Consider the following 16,773-nt stretch of genomic DNA (forward strand, 5'->3'; position numbering starts at 1 on the left):
TCGTCCAAACTTGTGGCTAAGGGAAGATAGAGGGGCCTGCTTGTGCTGTGTGAGCTGCAGCAGGTAACTCTGCTCAACAATTGAGCAAATTATTTGTGGGTAGTTGGCCACAAGAGCTTCAATCCATTGCTTAAGGCCTAAAGCTGTGAGAAGACAAATCTCCTGTAGTCCACAACATACACACCTAACTTATTTCCAACTTGAAATACCACTCTATACTGCAAGCATTTTTATTTTGCAGCTGTATCTGCACAAATGTTGATGCCACACGAAGGCTTTTTCTTCCTTTGGAACAGATCTGATTTAGAAGCAAATATCTTTGTTTCTTATTAGTCTTTGGAAGGCATCGTTTTGTCCCAGTACTATTCACAGGGAGTGTTGTGCAGAATGCTGATTGACAAGAGTTAAATTCAAAACATGTAGCCATTTTCTGGTGTGTGGTTTTTTTCCTGATTGAAGGAAAACTACTTAGATGTTTGTTTCCAAAACGGCATCTGTCAGCAATCAAAGGGGAAAAATTGCATAAAACAAATGCAATTGTTTGGAGTAGCATTTCCTGGATCATGTTAAATGCTTGATTTGCTCCCCATTATGCTCACCAAATAATTTTATTTTCCACAATAATTGCAATATTTAACATGTTGTATTTAATCTTGTTTTAATGCTATTAACAACAGCCGCTTATGAAAGGAGTAATTGCTCCACGGGTAAGAACCCACCATCCCCAGCATCAGAAAGAACAATGGCAAAGTTAACTGCACCTAATTGTTCTGAATTTAAAACACTGTTAACCAACAGCACTCCTCATTTCTTTGCACATAACCACTCCACTGTCAGGAAGGAAATGGTTTCATGCTTCTGTCATTCATAATCTGAAAAGTGTATGTTCTAAAAAAAATATTTAGTTGGTGTGTTTACAATTAATATTGGGAGGTAAAATCATATGTTGGTGTAGGAAGAAGTGGTTAATACAGCAATCCAGAGAAAGCTTGTCAGTAGATCTCTAACTACACCAGGTGCTAAAAACACATATAGAATACAGATTTATCAGAACTTGCCTGGAATGACATGCAGCACAACTGGGTATGAAATACTAAATAAATAATAAGTAGGGCGGGTAAGATGATGGGTTTGAGAGATAGGAGCAGAGAGGGCAGCAGAAAATCGAATCTGACACCAATTCAAGGGCTGATTGTTACTAAGAGTTTTATTTTATATTTTGTGTGACTATTTGGAGAGGGAGGTTTTTTTCCCAATAAGCAGTGAGACTGAAAGGACAGGTAGTGTTAGCAAACCTGCAGTAACAGAAGACAATAAATACTTTGGCTAGCCAGAGCAAGGACAGTTCCTGGCACAGTGTCCATTTTTTTTTTCTGGACTCAAAATAAAACTTAACACTTCCTATGCTAGTCAGACCCTTTTCTGTAAATAGCAGTGGGATTGTACCGGCTATCTGGAGCTAAAAGTGCAAACTGGGATGCTGTAGTAGCATAGATCATTCACTGATGTTTAGTCCAAACAGATTGTAAGATTTGGGGCAAAAAAACCCCACACCCCTGCATATTACATTAGCAGTTCGTGCTTACACTAAATCATTTGCTTATCATCTCGCACATCACAGAAATGCAAGGGTATTATTGAAGCTCAATAAAAGTTAGTTCTGTTCTGTACTGAATGGCAGTTCTGTAATCTGTGCAGCCCAGAATTACAATTTTGCTGTAGCCAAATAGTTAAACAACAGTTGATACACAAAATAATCCAAACAAGAATTGTGCACCCACGAGCTCCTCTTGCTGATACAAACAGAAACGAATATTGTTTAAAATCGAGTGGATGTTTTTAACACATTTTCCTCTTGTGTCTAAATCACAAAAAAGATTTGCAGAGTGTAGCTGTTTCTGAGTGAGCGAGTTGTATCAGCCATAGCTCCGCAGCCCCAAGAAATATTCCTGGCAAGAGTGTGTTTGCCAGTTCAGAAGTTCATTTTTTCGAGCACTTGAGGAAAGGCTCTACTGTATAGGCTGGAGTGCCCTGTCAGGGACTGCGGTGGTCACAGCCGAGCAACCGTCGCTCCGTGTGACACAGCGGGGTGATTTAAATGGAAAGCATTCACTGCCTGCTTAATAGTCAGCTGTCACAAAAGTAGTACTTCAGTTGGGTTTACAGTGCACCAGGAGAAGTGGGGAAAATGAGATGAGAAAACCTATGATTATCTCTGGCTTTGCTAGGCAGGAAAAGATTTTAATATCAGACAATAACATGATTTCATAACTTTTCAAAGCAGTTTGTTTTGGGGCTGTCTTTTCCCAAGTTATCTGTCAATTCCTCACATAAATTTTGAGTGTGGCAGAGAAGTTTTGCAGGAGGGAGAAACAAACCTCTGTGAGTTTGGCAGATGTCACCTGATGGGAATAAGAAATGTAACATTAAAAACCACATTTAAAAAAATGTTGTAGCAAAATTATATTTTACAAACATATTGAAAGGGAATTGTTCCATTCTTAGAGGGCACTTTGAACCTTTATATGAAAAGTCATTCATTTAAACAACATGATTTAATATCTAAAATCAAGAAGCAATAAATAGTCAGAACTTGAGTGTCTCAAAAGACCATGAAAGATCATTTGATTCCTTCCGAAAGGATCTATCACTTGATCGAGAAATTAACTTGGACAGTTTATACTTTTGTTTTGCCTTTCACTGCTTAAATTATTATATGCACAATTATGAAAGAAAGACGCAATCTTTTTTTCTTTTTTTGCTCAGTCTTTCCCCCCCCAGTCACGTACATGAGAAAAGTAGCTGCGATAAACAGATACTGAATCAGACTGAAAGTCTTTAAAAAAAAAACACCCAAAACATTGCATGATAGTCTCTAAGCAGTTCCATCTGTCAAGCAGAAATTTTAGGCTAATAGCCTGTGGCGATCTCCCTCCACAGTCCACTACCTGCCTTTGTCCTATTAAATCTCTTTATTCTTCTTAAAAAATAAAAAAGAGGAAAGAAAAACCTTGCAGACCAAAATCATCTGAGTGATGAAGCCCTAATTTTGACCGCCTCTCTTTGATGTTGAGCAGTGGGTTCTTATTTAAAAAAAAAAAAAGGGTGAGTGAGAGGGGGGGAGAGAGGGAGAGAGAGAGAGAGAGAGAGAGAGGAGAAGACAGTGCTAGGAGCAGATGACTTTTCATCTCCACTTCACCTTGCCACTGGGTCTGTGAGAGATTGGTTCATTGTCAAGGAGATTTTTTTTTTTTACCCATGATTCCATATGGTATGGACCGGGCTACATGTTGCCCAACATGCCAGTGCAAATGTTTTCTCAATTAGGTGTCTTATCTCCCGTGAGTTAGCATCAGATGAAGCTTGCTGACAGCATAATGGCAGGGAAAACCTCCGACGGCTCCATCAAATGGCAGCTCTGCTACGACATCTCGGCCAGAACTTGGTGGATGGTGAGTTGGCAGCAGGGCTGCTTTTTTTTTTCTCCCTTTTCTACTTTCCCTCCCTCTTTGACAAAATGTCCCAGACCTCACATTTATCAAATTAACATTTGATTTTTTTCACACTCTTCAGTAGAGCAGCCTCACACTTGTCCCACTTGTGTGCTTTCCCCTGTGTAACAGGAGACTGTTAATGTGCACTACAGTTTCCAGAGGGAAGCTTTTTCAATTCTCCTTAAGGGAAAAAAAAAAAAAAGTATGCAAAGAAGTAGTTTGAAAAAGCCTTGTTGTGCAGAGTAACTTGTCTCAGTCGGCTGCCTAACGCTCAGTTTGTTTTATTTTATCTGCTGCTTTCCAGCGTCCGTGTGCGCGTGCATTTTTCACCATGCAGTATTTTGTAAAAAGGGAAGGTGGAAAGTTCAGTCCGTTACAAAGCGAGTCGATCCCTGTAAAAGCCTGGAACGGTGCGGTCGTGGCGTGGTGTAAAATCATCACGTGTGAGAGGAGCGCGGTTTGCGAGGTGCTGCCGTTCATCCGAGACCCCGGTCTAACTTTTCCCTCCGCTTGTTTGCGTTAGAACAGGTTCCCGGGCTGTGCTGACCTGGAGCCATGTGTTACAGATCCCACATAGTCTGGCTCTAGCTGCTTTTGGGCACAATTAAAGTTTCAATAAAGTCCCAACGTGCTCCGTAGAACGAGTTAACTAGCATGTCATGGTCAGCCGGGCCAGACAACCTTTGACATCTTGAATCTATAAGAGGTATAGTGAGTTAGGAGGATGCACAATAGCCCATTGTAGCAGAAGATGCAAGTCCTGTTGCGAGGAAGAGAGTCCTCAAATCATTACTGCCCTCGTTAGCGTGTTGTCCGTTAGGGATTAATTCGTTAGCAGCGCATTTTTAGTTTTCTGTAATTATTATTCTTGTGGCAAGCGTGAATTCTTCCAGTGAGAGGAAAAGTTTGCTGCCAGGACAATGAATGTATTATCCGCTCCTAACTGGACCGTGAACCTCAGCTCATTTCACATAGATATCAGTTAAAAAAGGACTGGCGAGTGGAATTACAAAACAAGGCATGATCACTTTCATTGTATGATACGCTGAAACAAGTCGGGGGCTTTCCCTCCCCCTTGCCGCCCCGGACCAATTTTGGTATCATTTGGAAAGTTTAAGACCTCAGAGGACTTGAAAGACTTTTAAAAGTGAGATCCGGAAGGTTTTTATTCTGCAGCTTGGTGGTAGCCATTGTGTATATCATGTGGCTTATATTTAAAGGTGTTTGGGCTCGGAGTTTTCCGTTTTGGGGTTTTTTTTGTCTAAACTCTTAATTTTTTAAGCGTCTATTAGAGGTTTGCCAGCGGTTGCCAGTGAAATGTAACATGCAGTGTTTGGTTAATGGGAATAGGGAAGGCTAACCACTTTACTTATAGTACTGATTTTCCAATTAGACTTTCTGCCAGGAGAAGTTGGAGGGGGAAGGGGTATTTGCATGCACATAAACTGTTGATTATTCATGTGACTTTTTTTTAGCTTGTTAAACCCCTGTAAATAAGGCTATTGATTTTTACTTATCGTTTTCAAAGCAAAGTTTTTCAAGTACCTGTTTTAGCCACAAGATTTATATCATGCTGTGATTTTGCCTTATTCCTAGCCATTTGTATATTTTATTACCACTCCTCTTTTATTGTCTATCGGCTGCTTTTATGATGAGGTACGTCCGTGTTTATTATTTAATAAGTATCCTCAAATGTTACTAGGCAGTTATTAGCACTCTAGAGAAAGTGTCCAAGGAAGTTTCATTTCAGTCACATCTATTTCACAGATGTTTTAGTGCTGTGAATATAATATGTAAAAATCCTGGAAACATTTAGTAATGCACTTGCCTGAAAATAAACAGTTTTATAACCACACATGCTGTTGTTTAGATTAAACATTGCAGAAAGTTCTCCTTAAACTTGAACGTCACACCATTTATTTTCTAGCAGAAAAAAAAAAATCACTTAAATAGCCTTTTTTTGTAGAAGTTGTGGTAGATAAGAGATGTTATTTTTAGCTGAAGTGAATAATTCAAGATCTTTACAATAGATGTGTTAATTGCAAATAATTTTCGTACAAAGTTTCAATTATTGATGGAGTAATAAGCAGTTTTTCATACATAATGAATCTAAGACACACAACAAAAATAGATTTTTTTACCCCCCCCCCCCCCCAAACCTCGTCCCATTTGCCACATTCTTTTCATCAAAAGTAAGCTAGAGAGCAGATTTTAATGTTTTAAAGACAAATAAAGCTTTGAAAATTACCTCATGCATCGTCTGGCTGCACAAAATCTCAGCTGCACAGTGCTAAACTTCGGTTTGGTACTGCCAGCATACAAAGAGATGAGTGAATACCCCTTGCACCCATATGGACTCAGCTGCCAGCACTGGGATATGCAATTTTGCTTTTTAATGAATCGTAAACAATTTGTGTGTCAGGCAAGGGAGTTTGGTTTTTTTCTGGAGCAGGTTCTAAATCCATTTGAAGCTATAGCTCTGTACTGTACTGGAGCATTATGCCCAAATTTAAAGGTTCTGTGTCACTGGGATGAAAAGACCTGTTATAATGAAAGAAACGGCTTTATAAAAGGCTGGGTATAGTAATCTCTCTCTCTTTCTTTCTTTCTTTCTTTCCCTCTCTCTGTCTCTCAACCTCACACTCTCCCTCTTTCACCCCAGTCTATAGCATGTTTATAGCCAGCTCTGGAGATAATGGAGATTGGTTGATTGCATGATTAGTAAAATGAATGGATTTTAGCATTGGGCAAAGCAGCTTGCAATTTTGAAAGGTGGCTTTAAAATGCAGAGTTCTAATTTTGACCTTATTTTCTTTCATAGATAATCTTTATTAATGCTCCTTTAATTCGTTTTTCCTCATCACAGCAAGTTTTTCTCCCCAGCCATCTGATGGAATGGCTAATATATTTTATCTTACTTGCCAAAACAGCAAGAGGTCAAAGTAAAAGAAAAAATGTTATTTCTCTTTCTTGTAGACAGTTGTAAGTGTTTCAAACTATTTCAGTAGAAGCTGCAGGATTTGTATATTTCAGTAATAATTGCATTTGTCTCCACTGTTTTAAGGCACTCTTACACCTAATCTACTTTTTTATGCTTTAATCAAGTAAATGCAGAAACAGTTATTATTCTGTCTATATTGTAATGTGACATTTTAGCACAAAATTTCCCCCAAATGCTGTAAATTTGTGTGAGAAGGAGCTATATTTACTTTTAAAATATATATAAAATAGCAAATAATTTAACCAATATAGGAGCCTGAAGATACGAGGTGAATTTGTTGGAAAAATGATCATTATTTTGTTTTCATTGGCACTTTCAATTGAAATTTGCTGCTGTCAAATAGACACTAAAGGGTTAGTCATAGAAAAGTTTCAGTACTCTGTCTTGCATTTGTAACAAATATGTGCAGCTGTGCTACTTTTATAAACATTTATTTCAAGCTGATTATTTTTTTTTAATTATTTGCTCTAGCAAGCCAGTATGATGTGACCATAATATGTTTAATAAGGGATTGTCTGCAAAATTCCTTTGCATGGGGTTGTTGAAATAGATGTGCAGCAAAGGTATATACTGGAGGGAAAATCCTCCATGGCAAAACAAAACTAAATACCCCAAATTGGGCCAAATTCTGCACAAGGTTTACACTGCCACCAGCCTGAAGTGGCTGCATTGGGAGGAGTGGAGCGACTCCAGGTTCGCTCACCTGAGCAACTGAGTTCCAACCTGGGCCCATAATTTGAGTTATCTCCGTCCAAACAGTTTCAAACCCCCAAACTGCGCTCTTTGTGAAGCATCTGAAGGGAAAAAAAGCCTCATTAATAAATAAGAAGCCATTTCAAATGACTCCATGTATGAGCAAACTGCTGTTATTGAATGCGACAGTTAAAGCAGATCTTCCAGTCATTTCCAAAATAATTATTTTCTAATTTTACTATCCCACTCTCGATCCACAGTTCAGTGTGAATTGTCTTTATTTTCTGTTGAAGCCATGAGTGAAACCAGAATTTATTAAAAATAGTCAACCTAGACTTAAAATGGTAATTTAGTTACTTTAAGGGTTCTTAACATTATTTTTTCACTGAAGCTTTTGGTGACTACTTTTCTTCCACACCTTTGTTTATTCAGAGGAATAACTGGAATTATTCAGGTAATTAATGCAATTTAAAAAAATATGAAAATGTCAAAATGTTGCTAGCATTTCCATCAATTAAGAATTAATAGAATCCTCACTATAAATATCATTGCAAATGAAAATAAAAATGACGGCGCATCTAATAAATATTCAATTTCATCATATGGAAAGATAATTGGCACTGCCAAAATACTCAAAAAAGTATTTTTTGTTTAAATCTCTGAGCATATCTATACGCACTTTCAGTCCAAGTTTATCATGGTAATCCCCATATGCTGTTGAACTGTCCGTGGCTTTGCTGATTTGTGCTTCTTACTTATGATTTATGGTATATCAAAAGGCATACATGTAGCAATAATTATCCTGCTCCTGCCCCTATAAAAATAACAAAGTGTGAACAGTGTAACATTGCAGCATGGATTTCCTTTGTTTTATACAGTAACTCTTGTATGTTCATACGCTGCTCTGCTGCTGTATAAATATTTTTAATAAAATTATTCCTTCTCTATCAGAGTTGCTAAATTCTCTGTATAGCTTAAACACTTCAGTGCATCATTATACATACTTTATATTGTATTCATTTTCTATAAGTGGCCTCCTCTTGCTTACAAGTATTTATCTTAGTTGTTTGCTACTCTTTTTTCCTTCACCTGTCCTGAATATTGCCATGAATGTTTCTAATTTAAAGCCAGAGGAGTCAGTGGCTGATTAGAAGACAGGAAATTGGAGGATTAAACTGTCTGGTTGAACTTCCTTTACTTATCAGTACTGTGTAACTCACACTGGATTATAAACTCATTGGGACAATTTCTACAGTGTATCAGTACTTCCGTTTTCTTAGTCTATTTTTGTGGAGAAACTACAGAAAATGGGGAAAATGGGCAATTTGCAGGTAAAACCAAATATTTTTAATAACAGCAAAGCACTGGAAGTTTAAATTAAATTTGTACAAATGTCTTCAGGTATGAGAATTCATTCAATTTTAAGTCACGCAGGTCTATAATATAGATTTTAAATTCAGTATGTAAACAACCAAGCAACAGATACTTTCGGGGAGGGGGAGGGAAATGACATCATTTTAGTAAGAGGAGAATGCGCCATGTTAACCCTTGTTCAACCCTCTTCCCCTTTGGAAACTTCCACATCTGCTGTGACACAGTGGTGTAGCTGTGGGACAGTCTGAGGAAAGGCTGGAGAGAAAAGCCTGTTTATCCAAAAAAACTTTGTCTGGGCTCCCAGTGCTGCCTACTGAGCCAGGAGCTGGAGACGCGACGTCCTCGCTCGGCGTTGGCTGGGAGGAGGACGTTGTGTAGGTATTTGTGTCACCAGGAGGAAGGCACAGCTTTGTCCCCTTAAGGGCCAGCTCATTCTTGCTAGTGATCCCCATGTCTGATTTCCAGAGCTCATCATGCCCCTGGTTGTGAAATCGTTGTGATACCTGGGAAAGACTGTAACAGCACGATGTGGAGGGTCTGTGTGGTGAAGGATGAACAGGAGAACTTCCAAGCTCAGTCTGAGCTATACCTGAGGGGTCTCTGTGCTACCACTCACCATCATTTAATCTTACACACTGAACTGAGATCAGAAGCTGTCAAAACTGTGTTTAAAACCAGACAAAATAGACACTACCTGAAAGATCTAACATCTCAATTTGAACCTAATCATGTACTCCAGTTTAAACACCAGCACTGGATCTTTCAATGTATTGGGATGCTTGTGATTGTTTCTGGCAGTCTGGCCTTTATACTTTTGGCAAGTCCCTCACTATATCGGGAGTATAGTGGAAATAGAGATGAAAATAGAAGAATATTCTGAAACTTTTTGCTGCAAAGGTCCCTGTAGTTTCCATACAAACAATCTGAAACTTTTTACAAATAAGGAAATAGGCATTTGCTTTCCTTAACTCCATATGAGAAAAAAGGTAACATTTTTGGTTTATTAAAAGGTTCCCATGCTTTAATCCCAGAGTGAAAAGAATCTCACTGTGCTGCTTGAAGCATCCCTCTCCCTCAGATGTGGTCACTCACACTGATTAATATTTAAAGATTATTTTAGGATGAATAGAGTTGTTTCTTCATTGACATTTGAAGACAAATATTCTGGTACATAACAGCGTGGTTTGAACTGATAATACCTTTGTTATTTCCATGAGTGTCACTAGGAACCTCTTTCACAAGTGCTGCAGGTAATAATTACAGAGCTCATTTCGGATGCTCGGCTTCTTTGTATGTGTTCAAACACACACTTTGCACATGAAATACACTCATACTCTATTCACCCACAAACAGCAGAGTCCCTGCCATACTCCCAAGAAATTCAACTGATCTTGGAGCAGGAGAAGCCAGTCTCAGTGAGGATCAGGTGCTGCACAAACCTGCAGTAGCTCTTTTACACAAAGGTTTTAGCCCTTACATTCACTGCAATGGAGATCTCTGGATCTATTTTCCATAGAGGAGATTAATGAAGAGTAATTCTCAGTAAGATAAAAATCATTAGAACAGATTAAATAGATGTGTTGACTAGTGGAGTGAGATTCAAAATATTTTGCCTGTATAAGCGTATCTGTTGTTCTTTGGTGGTTTGTTTTTTTTTTTCAGAGGCTGTGAAACACAAAGTTAGCAATACAAGTAGGGATGGGTGGAAGTGTTGGATAGTACAGATGGCACTATAAGCTTGTAGGCTCTTACTACCCATAATTGCAATGCCCTTGCTTTCAAAGGAGTGCAGGTTGCCCTTGATGTACGCAAACAGCCATATTAATTTCACAACCCAATTGGAGTCACACACACGGATTGAGGTTGTCAATAGGAGCAGTGTGGAAATTAAGAGCACAAACAGTGCTCTCAAATAGGCCTTTCTGCTTTAAACACGACTAACTCAAAAGGCACAGGGTGTACATGGTCACTGACAGGGTATTTCCATAACTGAGTGTCTGTGAGTAAATTAAAGGGGAGTTTTTCCACAATTTTTTTTTTTTAAATCCGGAATTCAATTAGTCTGAAACTGATTCCGCATGGAAATATACTAGTAAAGAAAATGGAAAGTAGAGCATGTCTTATTGGTTTATGTCAAGGGAATATAAAGAGTATTCCAAAGTGACCCAAGTTAACCTTTTGTGTTCAATAAGAAAAGAAAAAAATCTGCCTCATTTGATCATTCAGTCAATATTTGTATTTACTTTCAGGAACAAATAGAGACAACTTGCATGCGCACTTCTCCTTGCCAGGGTTTTTTACTAGATATTTTCTTTTGTGATTTTATTTGAAAGAGGGTAAGTTAAGAAGAATGGGTTAAATGGATTATTTAGGGCAGTGACTGAAAGGTGAATCACCAGGGTTTTACAAGAGCACAAATGGGGGACAAGTTTTCAAGGATTATAAGCAAACACAAGTAAAATTCAACTTTACTCATGATCTGCTGCTAATGAGGACGTACAGTTTAGACAAATTAGGACTTGTTGCTTCCTCTCCTTTTACGTTGGTTTCTGAAGGAAATCAGCTCTCTGTCTGCCATGTGCATGGAATGAAATAAGCATAAGGCACTACTTGATAAACACAAGGGCTTCCCTCTTGTTCAAAAATCAATGAATAATGCTCAAACAATTTTAAAGAAAATAGTAACTTCTTTTACAAATTATAACTGTCTCACCTGATTTTAGGATGCAACTTTTTCATTATGGAGACACGTAGAGTTGTTGAAACTTGTTATTTTTCTATGGGCACCCATTCTTTTTGTTCTTAATGAAGTTTTCTAAATATTCCACAGAAAAATGGGAGAAACACTTTCCAGGGAAGTATGAGGGCATGTGGGAAGAGGACAGAGGCTTATAATGGTGGGAAACCTTTGGTGAGGGCCTTGCTCTTGGCAAACAGTGACCTTTGGTAATTTCTAACATAAATTTGTGTCAAGAGCTGAAAGTGTAAAGAATAGAAGGAAGAGGATCAACCCAAGAGTGGGTGCTCAGTACCAGCTCTGTAAGGAGACTGAAGGAAGGGGAGGCTGTGATCTGAGGATGTTCCCTAGCATTAGGAAGAGATCACACCTAAGCAGAGAAAGTGAACCACAGGATTGGGTTTTTTACCTTCTCCAATCACTCCTTGAAGCTGTTTCTTTTCCATTACTTAAAATCCCATTCAGTAACATATGGGCTACTAACTGCTCAGGTCCAGTAACCAGACCACTGCACAGAAAACTTTGTGGTTTATTTTCCTCTCTTTGGATGCAGATGCAGGGTTTGAATTGCAGAGCAGTTCCTCATTCGCCCAAACTATTCTGCACTGAGACAACTCCACAGCAGGAAGCCAAAGAGCCACAGGACAGCAGCAAAGGCTGAATAGAGCAAGGCTCTGTGGCAGCTCCACGAGATGTCCCCATGACCAGCAGTGCAAGCACTTCTGATTGCATCTGCTCCGTTACAGAATTTTAGGGAATGTTTTAGGGAGCTTTGCTGTAAACTCTGTCCAGTGGTAACTGAGAAAAGGAAAACAAGGGGGGAAAAAAATGTGAAGACCAGGCTGACAGTGTGCCCCTGCAGCACAGGGATTCAGAAAAGCCTGCTGCTCCACTGGTCATGTCCCACAGCCCAGCATCCTGGTGTCTCCCACTTGCAGCTTGACAAAGTGTGGTGTCACAGCACCTTAACCTCCCTCCTGGAACCAGCTATCCTCATCTCTGAGTGGTGCAGTCCACCTTTCTCTTACTTGCCCCAGTTTTTGAATCTACTCCTTGATCAGTGAATTGATACTTCATAAATCCCCAGATCTTTGCAACAGTCAAATGCAGAGGGACAGGGAAGAGCACAAAGCCCTAATGAAAAAAATGTTTTATCTAGTCAGAAAGTGAGTTATTGTCTGCCTAAAAACAGATAGATAGATGGGCTGGGGACTTTTATTTTCCCTTGCAACAGGATAAGGGGCTAGAGCCAAAACACATGGAAGTTGTAGCCTGAAAAGCAGTGTGAGACAAGGCCTTCTGGAATATGAGAAATACAGACTGATAAGGGTGGAACAGCAGAGCTGCACAGTTTTGAGTATAGTGAAAATTTCAATGTGATGCAAACATCTGTTCATGTACTCTGGATTGAAATACCCAAACACCTGCACTCCCATACACATGCTCATGGCTGCAGATTCCTTTGTTCTAACAAGTTTTCTGGGTGCACGCTCTGGGACAGGTGTGCATGAGCTTGGTGTGGAATTGTTTGTATGCTGAAGGTGTTTGTACCTGAAAAATGCAGGTGCCTGCTTTAAATGTGTGTTCTCACAAGCAGATGTGCAATGTGTTTCCCTTGGTTTCTGTACAGGTCTGCCAAAACTATCACTTTAATTCCTTTATGTCTCGTTATTCCCTTGTATGGAATAGAATAAAAAAACTCACCTCAGAAAGGGTGTTAGATGGTAATTAATAGGTTTTAAAAAATATTTGTAGATGCTGTAATTTAAGTACTTGCCTTTTTTAAAATAAAAGTTATTTGTGAATATAAGGGTTTGCAGAATTAGGGAACTAAAGACAGGAAAGACTGTGAGTCTTTCCATCTCCCAGCAGTCTGTTTTTTACTGTTTATTTATTGCTGACTTTTATTTTGCCTTTAAGCCAAACACTATGGGTTACTCATATAGCATATGCTTCTTCACTCTGCACACAAGTAAAAGCAGTGATCTCCAAATCAAGATAATATTTTAATAAATCTTGACTGAGGATGCCTGAAGTGGTACGAATGCTCACACTGCGTAAGACTCAGGCATCTCCGTGCATGCCACTGTTTCATATTAAGTAGGAGTTTAGTAAATTGGGTGGATTACTGGGATTTCATTAAAAATTAAATGTACAATTATTTAGATGAATTTTTCACATATGCTTGTGGGCAAACAATTTTTGATTAGTTGTTGACATATAGTACACACAGTGCGTGTGTGTGTGCGTGTGCACATGTATATTTACATGCACGATATATAAATAAAATACAGACAGTAATGCAGTGTTAGGAAAGTCCACTAGTAGTCATTAATTTGACAAGACTTGTATAGGATGAGAAGAATGATCTTCCTCAGAGTGAAAAATTGTTTTCACTACATCACATTAAGACATTTATCCAATGAGCAGTGTAAGAGCTCAGGACCAAGCACAGCTCATCTCAGCTCGCTTTACCCACCTCTTTGTAGAACTTCCTCTTCCAAATGATGCCGTGGAAGAAAAAATGTGTAATGCCTGTTACTGGCCTGGGGTTGCAGGATTTGCATCAGTGGAAGGAACTCTCTCCGTTTAATTTTAATTAGAAATCAGGTGGTAAAGCTGGGGAAATGATTTGTAAAGATCTGAAGTGTCTGAAGAGGAGTGGCTTGAATAACACTGTATTAGTCATGAGGCGAGGAAGGAAGAATGTTGTCGTGATTTGAAAGTAACATTGTTCAGTAAACGAAGATGTGTGAAGCACTTGCTAAACTAAATTAGTTTTGAGGTTTGGTGCGCGTTTGTGTAACTCTGTTCATTGAAGCTTTGAACAATTGTGAAGGAGAAAACAGAAATTTATTTATTAAGTAAAAAAAATGCTTGAATTCTCTTCTGGTGGTGTTTATCTGCAGTGATTCAGCTGTGATTTTTCATATTTCAGACAGAATCATTAATTAGAACAAATAAATGGACACAATACTGTGTAAGCCTCTGAATTTTATTTTCAGGTGCCAATATAACAAAGACTTTGCTTTCTTTCATGCAAACAGAAGTTGTATGAGAGAACTTTTAGGACCCTCTGCTCCTAATTTTTCTAAAGAAACTGTTCCTTAACAGATGACCTTTTTCTAATGCATGGATTCCTTATGCAAGAAGGGTAAATCTTGCAGTCTGACCGTCCTCTGTAGAATGTAATTGAATAATTGTAACCATAGACTTCATATTGTATTATCTTGTGATTAATTTTTCCAAGAGTTGGCGCTCCGACCTCTTTGTGGGGAGGGGGGACAGGATCTACACTCTCAGGTCACGTTGTTCCCACCTCATTTTATGGCACCCCTGACACTCACCCATCTACCCGGGATCTTTACCTTTGTGCCACTACACTTGTTGCTGTCTTACTCAGTTAAGAAGTACAAATAGCCCCAGCATTGCCAGCTGCAGTCCCAGGCTGGATCATTACTCCAGATTTGAGGTTAATCAACTGCAAATTCCATTAGCTTCATACAGAGTGAAAATAAAGAACAGACGGTCTCGCATGTGAGCCAGAAGTCAGGTGCAGCACAATACGGCCAGCCTTCAGGTAGAAGGATTTTTTCCCCTTTGGCCAACACCTCTGAGATCAGACCAAAGGAGCAGATCAAAAAATTTTTTCATGAAAGTTTTATAGACTCACTTTTTTTTTTTTCCCCTTCCCTTTTCTCTCTATTTCCAATTGCAAATGTTAATTCTTCACTTGGCTCTGGTGGCATTTTTACCCTTTTTTTCTGCTAAACAATATGGAAAATTGCTGTTCAGAGTTATAATCTCAGGCATTTTATCTTTGTGGCCTACTTGTTGATTGTGTGACTTGTTTTACTGCTTGAGGAAGTGCTGGGTGAAGTCTGGGTGGGATAGGGATATCCCACTGCTGAAGACCCATTTACTGAGATTCTGACAGGCACACGCACCTTGTGAGCTCTGCCACGGATTTCAATGGGACTCACACAATCAAAGCTGGACACACGGGAGAGCAGAGGCAGGAACCAGGCTTAGACACTTCCCTGCTGCTTTTATTCCATGCTCCGTCTCCCCCCACTCCCCTGAGGTTTGTTTGTCATCGGTGATTTTCTCACTAGTCCATTTAAAATGTTTAACTACTTATTTTTGCATGTGCTGCAAGGGTCAATACTTGTAGAAAAATTTCTAAAAATTAATCTGCAATTAATTTTGCAAGTTGAATGCAAAAATAATGTCTTTGATAATCCGAATATTCTAAAGCAAAAGCTTTCCCATAGAGCAGAAAAAAACTGCAGGAAAGTCAGGTCTGCAGGCAGAAGTTGAGATGCTGCTGCACTCACAGTGCTCTGCACTTTCCAGGCTGAACTCTCAAAATGTACATTAGCACAGTGATTGCCAAACAAAGTGAATTTTGTGTGCTTTGGTTTTTCTGTGCATCCCTCTCTCTTCACGCGGTTTTGATGGGGAAGGGAGGTGCCTCTGTGTATGTGTGTGTATATCTCCCTATATACATATGTTAGATTATCACTGGCACACCACTACAAAAGGTTAGGGAAAATATTGCTGCCAACAGAACTAAAGATTAAATAATCCAATCTCTGGGAACTGTAAACTAACAATCACTATCACAAACGGGCCCTTTCTAATCATAGTTTGTGGTGGAATGAAAGATGCAATTGTCTGGAATTGATGAATATGGGATCCATGCTGGCTTCAGGGTCAAAGGTGACTTCATGCAAAGGTCCCTTTCTCTCTGGCACTGCTGCCTTTGTATAGCATAGCTTGGCAGCTATCTCTTTGCACTTCGGCTACCTGCCAATGCAGCTGGTACTGTGCAACTGTCTGGTACAGACTACAAAGCATCACTCAGCAACCAGCAGCTCCGCATGGGGCCCCTTTTCTAGGATGACAAAGAAAGATGGGCTATACATTCTGCCATCTATGCCCATTAAAAAGACTCTTAAATTGCATTACTACAAGTTATTGTTAATTATGTAGTAGTCACTGGATCTGTATGATCCTTTGAGGGCTTGATAATCTTTACTGTATGCTGGCAGTACAAGTAATCAAGAGGGAAAAATCAGTATTTTGTTGTGTAAAAAGTAAGTACTTATGTGGTGAGTTGCTTGTGTGTAGCCATATGAATGAAACCTTCACTTGGACAGGTTTCTGGCATATGCAGAAACAAAACTGATTCAACTAGGCAAATTACTTGTGAAGTTGTGTCCTTAGAGTTTCAATATTCATGTTGCAGTTAGACTTGGGAAGTGCTTTTGTTGGTAAGCGTTTATCCTGAAAGCTTGCTGGTTGTTAAAATGTGCCTTGAGCAGAAACAGGGATGGAAGAAAACAAAGTTCCTGAGTACATTAGAATAAACAATTTCAGTTTAGAAATCATAAAACTAACCAGTATTTAGAGGAGGGGATTCTGATAAGGGAAGTGGCAACACTGTCAGACTGACGGGACTCTGAATATCC

The 16,773-nt window shown here is 39.1% G+C and overlaps 1 protein-coding gene and 1 long non-coding RNA gene across 12 annotated transcripts in view; one reads left to right on the forward strand and one right to left on the reverse strand.

The window, feature by feature from the left end:
• Positions 1–630: 630 nt before the first annotated feature.
• On the reverse strand, positions 631–6,068 carry LOC139594566 (uncharacterized). 2 transcript variants are annotated; one of them, XR_011680670.1, is made up of 2 exons: positions 5,743–6,068; positions 631–4,191 (listed from the first exon to the last, which is right to left on the reverse strand). It is a non-coding gene; the product is annotated as an uncharacterized lncRNA (long non-coding RNA). The 2 variants fall into 2 exon arrangements; XR_011680671.1 differs by having other exon boundaries at positions 631–4,254.
• NFIA (nuclear factor I A) overlaps positions 3,127–16,773 on the forward strand; it is a 349,486-nt gene continuing 335,839 nt past the window's right edge. For all 10 annotated transcript variants that reach the window (XM_071436867.1, XM_071436869.1, XM_071436868.1 and 7 more), the window contains exon 1: positions 3,127–3,452. In XM_071436867.1, coding sequence (XP_071292968.1) covers positions 3,357–3,452 — 96 coding nt within the window. In that variant the 5' untranslated portion in view covers positions 3,127–3,356. The remainder of the gene's footprint in view (positions 3,453–16,773) is intronic.

The sequence above is a fragment of the Agelaius tricolor genome, unplaced genomic scaffold, assembly GCF_023055355.1.
Source record: "Agelaius tricolor isolate 1412-34295 unplaced genomic scaffold, bAgeTri1.0.p SCAF_11, whole genome shotgun sequence".
NCBI classification, from domain to species: Eukaryota; Metazoa; Chordata; class Aves; order Passeriformes; family Icteridae; genus Agelaius; species Agelaius tricolor.